At 42.4% G+C, this 14,824-nt stretch overlaps 1 protein-coding gene across 3 annotated transcripts in view; it reads right to left on the reverse strand.

The window, feature by feature from the left end:
• Positions 1-14,824, reverse strand: part of AKAP9 (A-kinase anchoring protein 9) — a 160,181-nt gene that overhangs the window by 16,525 nt on the left and 128,832 nt on the right. For all 3 annotated transcript variants that reach the window (XM_062179110.1, XM_062179109.1, XM_062179111.1), the window contains 8 exons: positions 13,457-14,533; positions 10,498-10,623; positions 8,790-9,278; positions 8,005-8,068; positions 7,776-7,897; positions 6,582-6,773; positions 6,181-6,369; positions 3,484-3,628 (listed from right to left, as the gene is read on the reverse strand). In XM_062179110.1, the coding sequence (XP_062035094.1) occupies positions 3,484-3,628; positions 6,181-6,369; positions 6,582-6,773; positions 7,776-7,897; positions 8,005-8,068; positions 8,790-9,278; positions 10,498-10,623; positions 13,457-14,533 (2,404 nt within the window). The remainder of the gene's footprint in view (positions 1-3,483; positions 3,629-6,180; positions 6,370-6,581; positions 6,774-7,775; positions 7,898-8,004; positions 8,069-8,789; positions 9,279-10,497; positions 10,624-13,456; positions 14,534-14,824) is intronic.

Here is a 14,824-nt window from a genome sequence, read left to right on the forward strand (position 1 = left end):
ATTCTTAATTTTGTATTTATTTGAGGGGCAGAGAGACAGAGATAGAGAAAGCCCCTAGACTGGTCATTCTCCAAATGCCTGTTACATCCAGATCTGGAGGTAGCAACTGGGAACAAAATTCAGGTAGCCCACAGTAGTAGCAGGACCCCAATTATTTGAGCCATGTCTGCTCCCTTCGAGGAGCCGCATTGGCAGGAAGCTGTGATCAGGAATCAGAGGTGAGAACTGAACCGACACTCCAGTGTGGGACGTGGGCATCCCATCTGCTAGGCCAAACACCTGTGATTTTTATTCTCTTCTTTCTCTTTTTTAAAAAAATATTTATTTATTTACTTGAAAGACAGAATTATATAGAGAGAGGATAGGCAGAGAGAGGGTGGGGGGGGAGGGAGAGAGAGAGGTCTTCCATCCAATGGCCCACCCTCCAGATGGCCACAACGGCCAGAGCTGCACCGACCCGAAGCCAGGAGCCTCTTCTGGGTCTCCCATGTGGGTGCAGGGGCCCAAGCACTTGGGCTTGGGCCATCTTCCACAGCCTTCCCAGGCCACAGCAGAGAGCTGGATCAGAAGAGGAACAGCCGGGACTAGAACTGGCGCCCATATGGGATGCTAGCGCTTCAGGCCAGGGCATCAACCTGCTGAGCCACAGCACCAACTGCTTCTCTTTTCTACCACAAACATGTAGCATAATACTACTGTCATAAGCACAATTTTTAGCTTAAAAAATTCCATCAAAGTTCATCATACTAATGCCAGGAGACAGGGATAATACTGCTATTAGATGATAATTAACTATTAATTTAGGCTTTTAAAACTACTTCTTGAGGTAGGTGTTTAGCTTAGTAGTTAAGACACTACTTAAGACGCCCATGTTCCATACCAGAGTACCTGGGATTGATATTGGGTCTGGCTCCCCTCCTGCCTACAGCTTCCTGCTAACGCAGACTCTGGGAGGCAGTGGTGACAAGTGAAGTGACTGGGTTTTTACCACCTGTGTGGGGCACCTGGACTGACTTTTCAGTTCCCTGCTTTGGTTTTGGCCCAGCCCTAGATGTAGTCAGCATCTGGTGAGTGAATCTGCTGATGGGAGCTCTCTGTCTCTGTCTCCACGTGTCTCAAACATATACAAAACAACCCTATTTCTTAAGGCAGTAGAGGCTAAGGATTTACAAATACAAATATGAATCTATGATATATGAATTAGGTTTTCAACAGATTCTAGTAACATAAAAATCTCTAAAATAATCTTTATTTATGCCTATGTAGAAAGGAATATGATTACTTTATCCTTTTTTTTTTTTTTTTGAGAGAGAAACAGAGAGAAAAGTCTTCCTTCCACTGGTTCACCCCCCAAAATGGCCACTACAGCCGGCCCACTGTGCCGATCCGAAGCCAGGAGCCAGGTGCTTCCTCCTGGTCTCCCATGCAGGTGCAGGGCCCAAGCACTTGGGCCATCCTCCACTGCACTCCCGGGCCACAGCAGAGAGCTAGACTGGAAGAGGAGCAACTGGGTCTACAACCCAGAGTGCCGGTGCCACAGGTGGAGGATTAGCCTAGTGAGCCGCGGCACCGGCTTATTTTCACTCTTTTACTTGAAAGGCAGAGAGACAGAGAGACACATACAGGGAGATAATCCATCCACTTATTTACTCCCCAAATGCCTGCAACAGCCAGTCAGGTGCCTGGGACTCAATTTGGGTCTCCCACATCAGTGGCAGGACCCCAAATACTCCGGCCATTATCTGCTGCCTCCCGTAGTGCTTGTTAGCAGAAGGCTAGATTGGAAGCATGGCAGCAGGGATTTGACCCAAGTGCTCTGATATGGGATACATGTGTCCCAGGTGATGACTTAAACCCTGCACCTCCTGCCCACCCCTGCTTTAGCTTTTCAATGACAATGTGAACCTATGCTGTGGTTTTCAAAATCTGCAAAAAGCTGAAGTGGTTCTACCATTACACGAAACACAGACGTATGTCCTCACTATATATCATGAAAATCAGATTTCACTTTAGTGATTTCTGCTTGAAGGTCAATTTTAGATAATAGAAACTCCTATCGAAAAGCGGGAAAAAAGACCCACACAAGAACATCATAAAGGCAAAACCATGACCAGTTTGGAGTGGAGAGTTAGCCTAGTGGGTTAAGAGGCTCACATCCCACACGGAGAGCTTGGCTCAATTCCTGGCTTTGGCTCCTGACTTCAGCTGTCTACCCATAATAGCCCGAGTAACTGGGTTCCTGCTTCCATGACGGAGACCCTGACTGTGCTCCTGTACTCTGGGAGGACTCGTGGACGTATGCCTTAGAATCACTGCACAACAATGTCTAGCACTGACAGCATCAGCTAACAGTGGAAACAACTTAGATGTCCTCCCGCAGACTGGATGTCTGAATTATGGACTTTCCACACAAGAGAATTCCATACAGTAACAAAAACAAATGACCAGAGACAAATGCAGTAACTGAAAGAATGTTAGTGCAGATGAAAGAAGCAGTACATAAAACATACCACAGACTGATAAAGTTAAAAAAGTAGGACAGATTTTAAACATACTGTTTATGAATATGTAAATAGGTAGTGAACTTGACGACCCTGAAGTTACTACACAGGTGCATGTGTCTGAGAGGGACACTGGACACAGCAGTGTTTGACTTTCTGACAAGCATGTTTCCAGATAATTATGTAATAATCTTTCATATTGTATACATTTGCATTGTTCACTTTTCCACAGGTATTACAGTTAATAATTTTTCAAAAAAGGATTAAAAACAGAATTGCTGGCTGGCGCCGTGGCTCACTAGGTTAATCCTCCACCTTGCGGCGCCAGCACACTGGGTTCTAGTCCCGGTCGGGGCACCGGATTCTGTCCCGGTTGCCCCTCTTCCAGGCCAGCTCTCTGCTGTGGCCAGGGAGTACATTGGAGGATGGCCCAAGTGCTTGCGCCCTGCACCCCATGGGAGACCAGGAGAAGCACCTGGCTCCTGCCATCGGATCAGCGCGGTGTGCCAGCTGCAGCACGCCAACCGCGGCGGCCATTGGAGGGTGAACCAACGGCAAAGGAAGACCTTTCTCCTCTCTGTCTCTCTCTCACTGTCCACTCTGCCTGTCAAAAAAAAAAAACCAAAAAAACAAAAAAACAAACAAAACAAAACAAAAAAACAGAATTGCCACTTTAATTGTGGATTTCCTTTAGAGAGTGTAGGAAGGCTGTTTCCCTTACAGCTTTAAAATAAAGAAAGATAATGAACTTTGTGGATCGAACAATATGATCAAAGCAATGTCTATTCATTTAAAATTATAGTTGTTTAAAATAAATGTGAAAATTTTCTAATCCCTGTAGAAATTAATAATCATCTCCTTAATGTTATGAGAATAAGGAAATATGCCTAAGAGGAAATATGCTTTAAATGAGCAATAAGGAAAACAAAGTGAAATACTTTCACCTGTTTATATAAACATAGGCGCATGTCACACAACATACCTTGGCTTGGTTTATTGCTTTCTTGTTCTCTTTTCAGAATCATTTTCCTACCATTCATCTGAGCATGCAATGCTTGAATTTCAGACAACAAGCTCCTTCTGTCGGCTTTCTGTAGACATTCCATAGCTGTTTGATATTCAATACTCTATAACAAAGGCAAATATAAAAAAATCAAGTGGAAAGCTGTAGACAATAAAATTAACAGGAAGTCTGTAGACAAATGAATGGAACACACATGGTAAAATTTTTTTATTCTAAACATTTCAGGGGCCAGTGCTGTGGTGTAGTATGCTAAGCCTCCACCTGCGGTGCTAGTGTCCCACTTGGGTGCTGGTTTGTGTCTCAGCTGCTGCTCTTCCAATCAGCTCTCTGCTATGGCCTCACTGCTATGCAGTGGAAGCTGGTTCAAGTGTCTGGGCCCCTGCACCCACATGGGAGACCCAGAGGAAGCTCCTGGCTCCTGTCTTCAAACTGGCCTAGCTCCAGCCATGGCGGCTATTTGGGGAGTGAACCAGCGGATGGAAGATCTCTCTGTCTCTCCCTCTCTCTCTGTAACTCTGGCTCTCAAATAAATAAATAAAATCTCAAAAAAAATTTCAGTATTTTCTTTTCTAAAATGTATAAGAATCTATTGTAGACAGATGCTCTTTTCCTTGTTAATACTACAAAGTGTATTTCTTTCTTTCTTTTTTTTTTTTTTTGACAGGCAGAGTTAGACAGTGTGAGAGAGAGACAGAGAGAAAGGTCTTCCTTCCGTTGGTTCATCCCCCACCTCTGGCCTAAGAGTTCTTGTTTTTAAGAAATACACTTTGTGCCGGCGCCGCGGCTCACTTGGCTAATCCTCCACCTGCAGTGCCAGCACCCCGGGTCTAGTCCCGGTCGGGGTGCCAGTTCTGTCCCGGTTGGCCCTCTTCCAGTCCAGCTCTCTGCTGTGGCCCGGGAGTGCAGTGGAGGATGGCCCAAGTCCTTGGGCCCTGTACCCGCATGGGAGACCAGGATAAGCACCTGGCTCCTGGCTTTGGATCAGCGTGGTGCGCCGGCCGCAGTGTGCTGGCCGCCGTGGCCGTTGGAGGGTGGACCAATGGAAAAGGAAGACCTTTCTCTCTGTCTCTCTCACTGTCCACTCTGCCTGTCCAAAAAAAAAAAAAAAAAAAAAAAAACCTCTTTTATATTATGAAAGTACAATTATTCAAAAGTTGAATTAACATTACTATAATGTTATCTAATATACAGAGCTTATTCAAATTTTGCCAAATGCAAAAGAAGAAAACTAGTCTTCATAACTCTGTGTTTTGTGATTCTGGATTTTTGAAGAGTACAGACTTCTTATTTTGTCATATTTCCTTTAACTTAAAAAAACTTTAATTTTAAACTAATTTAAGCCCAAGTTTTGTGTATTTTTCAATCAAATGATCTTTCAATCAATGAACCTACAGGGTTTCTTCAGATTGCAGATTTTAAATGTAGTCATTGCTTTTCTTTTATTTTTTATTTTTTGACAGGCAGAGTGGATAGTGAGAGAGAGAGAAAGAGAGAAAGGTCTTCCTTTGCCGTTGGTTCACCCTCCAATGGCCACTGTGGACGGTGCATCTCATTGATCCGAAGCCAGGAGCCAGGTGCTCTCCTGGTCTCCCTTGCGGGTGCAGTGCCCAAGCACTTGGGCCATCCTCCACTGCCTTCCGGGGCCATAGCAGAGAGCTGGCCTGGAAGAGGGGCAACCGGGATAGAATCTGGCACCCCAACTGGGACTAGAACCCGGTGTGCCGGCACCACAAGGTGGAGGATTAGCCTGTTAAGCCACGGCGCCGGCCAAGTCATTGCTTTTCTTGGAGTATAGTTCTAGCAATCTTATCACATGTACAGGTTCAAGTACACATGCTACAATCAAGGTATAGAAACATTTCATCACCACAATGAAGCACTTTTATAGTCACACCCTCTTCCTAACCTTAACCAGACAACCACTAACCTGTGTTTTGCAGATTTGCCTACTCATTAAAATTTATTTGCAACTCTAAAGTCAATACTTATGTTGCTTTCCTGGTCATTTGCAGACACACAGAGCAGCAAAAAATTTAAACTGCCTGATGTGTATGTTCCTGGCTAAAGTCAAACAATGTGACTTAGGAGAAAAAAATACTACTGCCTGCCATGTTTTATCTTCTATAAGTTAGAGAATAAAAAGACTGAAAATCAATGAGCTAATCATTTAATTTAGAAAGTTAGAGAAAGAGCAAAACAAGTAGCTCCTATTAAAATGTTAACTCTCATACTTAAATTCTAACAGTAACCAAAAATCTATTTTCTTATTAATATCAAAGACTTTTTTTTAAAAAAAGATTTATTTATTTGAAAGGCAGAGAGGCAGAGAGAGGCAGAGAGAGAGAATGAGAATGAATGAATCTTCCATCTGCTGGTTCACTCCCCAAATGGCTACAACAGCTAGAGCTGGGCCAATAAGAAGCCAGGAACCAGGAGCTTCTTCTGGGTCTCCTACATGGGTGCAAGGGCCCAAGGACCTGGGCCATCTTTTGCTGCTTTCCCAGGCATATTAGCAGGGAGCTGGATCAGAAGTGGAGCAGTTGGGACAAGAGCTGGTGCCCATATGGGATGGCAGCACTGCTGGTGGCTTTATCCGCTACACCACATCGCTGGCCCCTCCAAGAAGTTCTTCAAAACAAAGTTTCATTTTGATACCTGTTCTTGTATTCGCTGTTCCAAACGGTTTAATAATCCAGCTGCATCTCTAGTACCTAAAGCTGTCAGCTCGGTCTTAAATGCAGCTAGTAATACACTGCGTTCCCTTAGAAAAACTTGTTGAAGGGCAAGTAGAAGTTCACCTCGCCAGTCTGAGATGTTCTCATGAGATTGAGAACTGTCATAAACCTAGCAGAGCACAAATAACAAAAGTTAGTTTTCAAATAGACACACTTTTAGAATAGTCTAAAAATATTCATCTACTAGCCAAAATACATGGTAAAAGTCTAAGAGCACATGAATTTATTTTCAAGTATGAAAACACAGATACCATAATTCATATAAAAATACACATCACAAATAATACAAAATCATGTAGATGCATAATATTCTTTGAGTACCTCCGCCTCTCTTTGCACTTGCATTTTGGTAATGAAATCCTTGAGAGATGAGATTGTACTGAGGTAAGCTCTTCTCTCTTCCAGCCACGATTCTGAAAGCTGATGACCAGTATAGTCCTCTCCATCGCCATAGGGACTCTCAGTGAGAGAAAGCACCTGCATGCCCTCGTTGTGGACAGCTCTCAGTAATCCCTGGGAGCCAAAACCCAAGAGCCAGAATTATGTCCACTTCTTCAAAGACTGAACAATTAGACACAGAAGGATAAATAAATGATAAGTAGGATAGCTTTACACAGCCAGACTGACTTAGAAAGGTCACTGAAGATAGGACTGTCTGGTTCACCACTACCAAACCATCCTCCTCTGCAGGACACCAGCCTTAATTACCTCCTGTGATTTTTCACAGCTCTCACCTCTGGGTTCCTTCTCTAGCTGCTTACGCTTCTAGATTTAATGACTAACCACTGGTATGAGCAAAAGAAAGAGGTGGGAAATGTCTTCTATTCCTTTAGTCTGCTTTAAGGATTTTTTTGCATACAAAAACATTGGGAATAAAAATTTTAGAGGTGGGCAATTGGTACAGTGGTTAAGCTGCCACTTGGGACATCCACATCCCATGTCCCACACTGCAGTGCCTGGTTTGAGTTCTGGCTCCTCGGCGGCAGAGTCAGCTTCCTGCTAACGAGCATCCTGGGAGGCAGCAGTCTCAGTACTTGGAGCCCTGCCACCCACAAGGAAGACTCTGAGGTCCAGGCTCGTGGCTTCAGCCTGGCTCAGCCCTGGCTCTTTTGGGTATTTGGGGAGAGAACCAGTGGACAGAAGGTCTCTCTTTTTAGGTTTGAATCATTTAAATTTTTTAAATTTTGGTTTAAACTAGTTTTTCACATATTCAATGTGATTTGTAGATACAATTCTAACAACATGATATTTCTTTCCTTACTCACCCTCTTTCCCTCTCACCCTCCTCCATTCTCCCTCCTTTTTTAGTTTTTGAGATAACATAGTTTAGCAAAATAAATAAAAATTTTAAAAAATTATTATAGCAGTCCTTATATACATATTTATTGAATATAGTATACCTTATTATCTGTAAAATATGGAAAGAGACGATACTGTTATTTAACTTCAAATAGAATACTATACTCAATACAGGAATGATACTAAGTTTGCTAAGAGGTATGTATTTTTTGGTACCTTTATTTTCTTTGGAAATGAATCTGTGGAACTTTCACCTTCTTCTCCGCGGCCTTCTGATGCTGTGTCAAATCCCTGACTCTGTGTAAGATAAATGCCCTGACCCCAGTCTGATCCAGAATCTAAAACAAAGAAAACAACTTTGCTATTAAAAATAAGTAAATAAAACCGTCCCTCAAGAAACCCAACACTTTTTAAACAAATACTATCAACATTCTATATCACTTACCACTGGAACCTACTTCTCTAGTTTGGTAAGCATTAGAATGTGTTAATTCAGGAACTGAGGAACCCTAATTAAACAGAGAAATAAAAAAAAAAAACATTATTTTTTTTTTGCCTTAATATGAATAGTACTCAATGAATTGTTTTGCTGTTTTCTAATGGCATAAAAGAAAAAATAAATCAAATTTGTCATACTTTTCATAATAAATGCAACTATTCATTGGCTGTAATAAATCTAGAATTCTTGTCTTCGTGGATATTACTATAAGAAGAAACATTGATGAAGAGAGGGTCCAGGGGCCGGCCCTGTGGTGTGGCAGGTTAAGCATTTGCCTGTGGCACTGACATCCCACATGGGCATTGGAGTCCCAGTTGTTCCACTTCCGATCCAGCTCTCTGCTGATGGCCTGGGAAAGCAGCGAAGGATGGCCCAAGTCCTTGGGCCCCTGCACTCATGTGGGAGACCCAAAGTTGCTCCTGGCTTCACATTGGCTCAGCTCCAGCCATTGTGGCCATTTGGGGAGTGAACCAGTACATGGAAGACCTCTCTCTCTCTTTTTCTCTCTCTCTCCCTTTCTTTGTAACTCTATTAAGTAAATAAATAAATCTTAAAAAAAAAAAAAAAGGGTCCAAATCCACACAAGAACTTCATCATCTAACTCAACATAATGGAAAAATTTTAAATCATGAAAAATCATGGTTACTTTTTGTTAAAATTTCTCTTAAAAACACAGAAGTTTGAAAAATATCATAGACTGTTAAAAACTACATATTATGAAAATCAAATACCTCTGGCATTCTCAGACCCTGTATCAGCGACTTCAAGGTAGCACACTCCTCTGTCAGTAACTGAACAGCAATGCAGTGTTCCCTCTTCAAAGTTTCTGTTTCTGAAATATGTCTGGACTCCATATCCAAAATTTCAGCAGCATGTAGCTCTCGCATCTGCTCAATTTTTTCAGTAAACTGACTGATTATTTCAGTGACTTCTTCGGAAGAACCGTCACTCTGCAAATCGGTTTGGATTCCCACACTTCTAACAGGAATCTGTGGAGTCTGGGTGTGGCTGTTCACTTGGACAGCCCCTTCTGTCTGGGAGGCAAAGCTTTCACCTATTTTACCAGGACATGGCTCTAGTATGCAGATCGTCCCGTTTTCTTGTACCTCAGTCTTATCTTCTTTTTCTGAGAAGTGGGATAATTTGTCTTCTGCCTCGGTGAGCTGATCCCTAACGTGGCTTAACTCTTTTTGAAGAAATTCCATATTTGTTTCTTTCACCTACAACAGAAAGAGCAGGACAGGGAGCACTCAGTTGAAGTTGCCACATCAGCTCTAGACTTGGGGGTGGTAGAGTGGAGAAAGAGTGAAATTCATGCCAATGTGCTCATTTCCCTCAGAGTAACAAGAAGAACATTCCACTCTCTCTCCATATATATAGCCACAGAATACTGTAGAAGTGAAATCATTTTATCACGCTCAATACTTATGGTTCTCATGGGATATATGGTTCTTCTAACACCTGTCTTTCTTCATTAACACACTGGAGAGCCAAAGCATCCTCCTAACAAAGACTCCCAGGAAATCCAATCAAGGAGATGCTTGCAAAGAAATTTTAACAATGGGACTTTTTCATCAAGTCCACAAAATACTTTTTTTTAACCTTAGTTTTTTTTGTTGTTGTTCTCTCTTTTTTTCTTTTTCCCCTAGTCTTTAAGTTATAAGTATGGGCTTATTTTATAGGTGATATTACTTTTTTTTTAAATTTTTTTTATTTAGAGGCAGAGAATCAGAGAGAGAGAGAGAGAGAGAGAGAGAGAGAGAGAGAGAGAGATCTCATCTGCTGGTTCACTGCCCAAATATCCACAATGGGCCCTGATTAGGGCTGATGCCAGGAAATGGGAATCAGTCCAGGTTCCCCACATGGAAGGCAGGAATGCAATTACGTGAGCCATCGCTGCTGCCTCCCAGGGTCTGCATCATCAGGAAACTGGGGTCTGGAGCCAGAGGCACGTATGGAACCCAGGTGCTCTGACATGGAATGCAGGTGTCTTCATCAGCATCTTATATACAAAGGCCCACCCCACAGAGTTTTACATTCCAAAATGAAATTAAGATAGGTCAAAGGGCCAGCACTGTGGCGTAGTGGGCTAAGCCTCCGCCTGTGGCGCCAGCATCCCATGTGGGCACCAGTTTGAGTCCTGGCTGCTCCACTTCTGATCCAGCTCTCTGGTAAAAGCCTGGGAAGGCAGTGGAGGATGGCTCAAGTGCTTGGGCCCCTGCAACTTTGTGGGAGACCTGGAAGAAGCTCTTGGCTTCAGATCTGCTCAGCTCCGGCTATTGTGGCCATTTGGAGAGTGAACTAGAAGATGGAAGACTTTTCATTCTGTCTTTCCCTCTTTCTGTTTGTAACGATACCTCTCAAATAAATAAATAGAATCTTAAAAAAAAAAAAATCTAGGTTGAATAAATGAGTTAGGAGCTATGTTAAACATCTTACCAAAAGCTCTTCTTGAAGTTTTTCTGCCAATTCTTTGTAATTGGCAAGTTCTTCTTTGGTAGCTGCTGACTCAGCTCTAAGAGCCTCAAGTTCTCCAAAAACTCCACTTTCTTCACTCTTAGTTGACTGAGTGACAATGGGAAAACAAGAAACACATCACTTAAAAATACGTAGATGCAGCAGATATTCAGCCTAGCAGTTAATATGTCAGTTAAAGGACCTGCAATCCACATCTGAGTGCCTGAACTCAATTCCCCTCCAGCTCCCGAGTCCCTTCTTGCTAATGCTGAGTCTGGGAGGCTCAAGTAAGTGGGTCCTGGCCACCCTTATGGGAGACCTGGACTGAATTTCTGGCCACCTTTCGTTCTTGAGCTTTTGCAGGCAACTGGGGTGTGAAATGGATGGGAGTTCTTCCTGCCTCTCAGATAAAAAATTGAGAGTGATGTAAAGCCAAGTGCAAGGCAATTACATATTCATTTTTTTAAAGATTGATTTATTTATTTGAAAGGCAGAGTTACAAAAGAGAGAAAGAGAGCTCTTCCATCTGCTGGTTCACTCCCCAAAATGGCTACAACAATTGGAGCTAGGCCAAGCCAAAGCCAGGTGCCAGAAGCTTCTTCTGGGTCTCCCACGTAGGTACAGGGGCCCAGGGATTTGTGCCATCTTCTGCTGCTTTCCTGGGCACATGAGCAGGGAGCTGGATCGGAAGTGGAGCAGCCGGGACTTGAACCAGCGCTCATATGGGATGCTGGTGCCACAGGTCAGAGCTTAGCCTGCAGTGCCACAGAACTGGCCCTGCAATAACACCTTCTAATGAAGGTTTTCCAGAAATAACTGCCAGACTAGAGTTGAAATGATCAATGCTCTTTTAAGAAATAGGGAAACTTTTCCAGGGTCATCACTTTACGTTCTTGAGACTCTAAGAAAAAATGACTTTCTTGTAAGGAAAGGTAAATAATATCATTCGTATATACTCTAAAAATGTATACATTAATGAAAATATTGTTACTATTCAAGAGTTTCAAATTTATATCACTTTTCTCAAAAGACGTAACTAAGATATAACTATTTCTTAGAAGTTATATGTGAAAAATCACAGTGTTCTAATATTTATGTATTTACTTACAGTAATATATAGTTACAATGAACTAGAAGGAAAAAATCTACTAAACAGAATCACATTTTTACAAAATACATTATGTAATTCTAGAATCCTGATATACTAGTTAATTTGGTACTTGGATAAAACTGCATTTCTAACCATTCAAAATGATAAATTTATGAGGTGACAATATGAAGGAAAAGAAGTCTTCGTCCTATCTGTTACATGCTAAGAATTAAGTACGATTTCTGAACTTGACATAAGTAGACTTGCAGGGATTACGTGTTATAGCTGGCAGGGGCATCTCTAAGAAAGGATGACATCCATTAGCAGACGTAAAATTTATAGAACATAGTGACTTATCACTCACGTATTAATTAAGGTGAATAGTAACATATTTTGCTATTTTTTTTAATACTTAAGAGGGATGATGACATTATATGCATATTACAGGGAAATTAAGGGGAAAAAACCCATACAATTCCCAGGGAATGTGTTAATAAACTTCATGTTTCTTCTGACTGTTGTATTTCATGAACAAGCTGATAGAATAAATGTCATGTTTTAAACCCACAAAACATAGTTTGTAACCACTGTTCCAGTGATAATGACAGCACAGTGCTAAATAAAGGTCAGCCTGCAGCTGTCTCTGTACCTTGAGTTTCTGTGTAAAGAACTACAACCGGCAGGTGTCGTGGCTCAACAGGTTAATCCTCCGCCTAGCGGCGCCAGTACACCGGGTTCTAGTCCCGGTCGGGGTGCCGGATTCTGTCCCGGTTGCCCCTCTTCCAGGCCAGCTCTCTGCTATGGCCCGGGAGTGCAGTGGAGGATGGCCCAAGTGCTTGGGCCCTGCACCCCATGGGAGACCAGGAGAAGCACCTGGCTCCTGCCTTTGGATCAGTGCGGTGCGCCAGCTGCACACTGGCCGCGGTGGCCATTGGAGGGTGAACCAACGGCAAAGGAAGACCTTTCTCTCTGTCTCTCTCTCACTATCCACTCTGCCTGTCAAAAAAAAAAAAAAAAAAAAAAGAACTACAACCTAACTTGTAGTACTCTAAATAAACTGAGAACCTAACTCAGGAATAGAACCACCAAGCAAGTCTCCGCCAATCATAAACAGCCAGGCTCCAGCCAATCATAGGCAACCAACTGATTGGACCATGTCCAAATAAGGCAAACATCTAGCCATAACCAATATGCCATTTCTGAGCTTTGAGATTTCTGTCTATAAATAAATACTTCTACTGTTGCAGAGTACAGATTCCTGAACCTTTGTTGGTTTGGTTCCATCTGACTCATGAATCATTTTCTGCTCAAATATGCCAAATTTTTTTTTTTTTTTGACAGGCAGAGTGGATAGTCAGAGAGAGAGACAGAGAGAAAGGTCTTCCTTTTGGCCGTTGGTTCACCCTCCAATGGCCGCTGCGGCCGGCGCATCGTGCTGGTCCGAAGCCAGGAGTCAGGTGCTTCTCCTGGTCTCCCATGTGGGTGCAGGGCCCAAGAACTTGGGCCATCCTCCACTGCACTCCCGGGCCATAGCAGAGAGCTGGCCTGGAAGAGGGGTGACCGGGATAGAATCCGGCGCCCCGACCGGGACTAGAACCTGGTGTGCCGGCGCCGCAAGGCAGAGGATTAGCCTGTTAAGCCACGGCGCTGGCCAAATATGCTAAATTTTTGTTAAATTCAGTTTGTCTGAAGTTTTTCTTCTAAGAACAACATAATATTTTTATAAAACCTCTTTATATAAAAATTGCTAGTTGTAAACAGAACATCATATTTAGCAACTTACAATCAGCTCAAAGAACAAAGCAAGAGTTTCTTAAGCTATTTATGTGAAAATTCAAATGGAAAACTAACCTCGAGAACTCCAAGATCTCCATGAAGGCTGCTTCTCCTTTCTCTCTCTCTCTGCTTTGCCTCACTGTCCTCCAAAAGCTTCTGTAGCTCTTGCAGTTTCTTTTCTTTTTCCAAAGCATTTTTCTCTGCGATTTCTACTTGCTCTTTCTCTAAACTCAAACTAGAATGCATTTCCACCAGCTGGCTTTCTAACTCTGAGATTCTCAAGGTTAGCGCGGGTACATCGGGCTCCATGGTGTTTCCTGCCAGTTGACTTAAACTGGGTACCTCTGTCCTTGTGGGGTCTGAGGAAACTGCTGGTTTATCTCCACAGAGCTTCACATACTCCTGAACTGCCTCAAGCTGAACTTGACTCACAAGAGCAGCAGCCACCTTTTCCTCAAGGACTTTCTGTAGGCTTACAATCTTCTTTTGCAGCATCTCTGTTTCAGATTGGCCTTGCTCTCGCATGTCTTGTATTTGTTTATAACACTGGATAAGTTCCAAGTCCTTTGTGCTAACAGTGCTCTCCAACTGAAGCAACTTTGTTTCCAAACTACTCAAGGAAACTTTGCTGTTTTCTTCTAAAGATCTGAGGTGAGTCTGAGTTTCTAGCTGTGCTAAAGCATCCTCAGCAGGGATTAGGTCCAGCTCAGGTTTGTCTTTGCTCAGATCACCCACACTCATGTTAACACTTTTCTCTGGTACACTCTGGATTCTCTCCATATTTTCACGTTCTCTCTTTAAGCTGCATAATTCTTGGGTTAGCTGATTCATTTTAAAATTGGTTTGTTCAAGTACATTTTTCGTGACAGCCATTTCTTCATTGGTGGTTTCGACTTGGTGCTCCAAGGCCAGCTTTTCTGCGATCACCTTATCCAACTGATGCTTCAAGCTGTCTGCTTCCTCTGGTAGGGAACTGAGGTCCACGGAGGTCTTCTGGTCAATATTTGCCAATTCCTGTTGAAGCTTTTCAATCACTTCATTGAGCTGCTCTATTTCTTCTTCTCTATTTTTCTTCACACGTTCTTGATCACTCATCAAACATTCTATCTGGGCTTCAAGATCCCTTATCAGTTCATTTTTTTCTTCAATGACCTATTAATGAAAAAATGCAACTTACATAATAAATACATAGTTATATTTTAGGAATTTTATTTTACTTTAGAGCAGAAATTTGAAGAGATGATCATGCACAAAACAAAAATTAATATCCTTCTCAGACATAACATGTTACCCTAATAACAATATAGACCAACATTTCCCTCATCAGATCAAATAAAGACCTAGAACTATCTAGGAAGTTCTGTTAAATTTAAAGTAATTTTCACTTTTAGTAGCTGACTTGCTGTTAGGAAACTAGTCAGTATCAATACATTCTAACTGAAA

The sequence above is a fragment of the Lepus europaeus genome, chromosome 20 (assembly GCF_033115175.1).
Source record: "Lepus europaeus isolate LE1 chromosome 20, mLepTim1.pri, whole genome shotgun sequence".
Classification (NCBI taxonomy): Eukaryota; Metazoa; Chordata; class Mammalia; order Lagomorpha; family Leporidae; genus Lepus; species Lepus europaeus.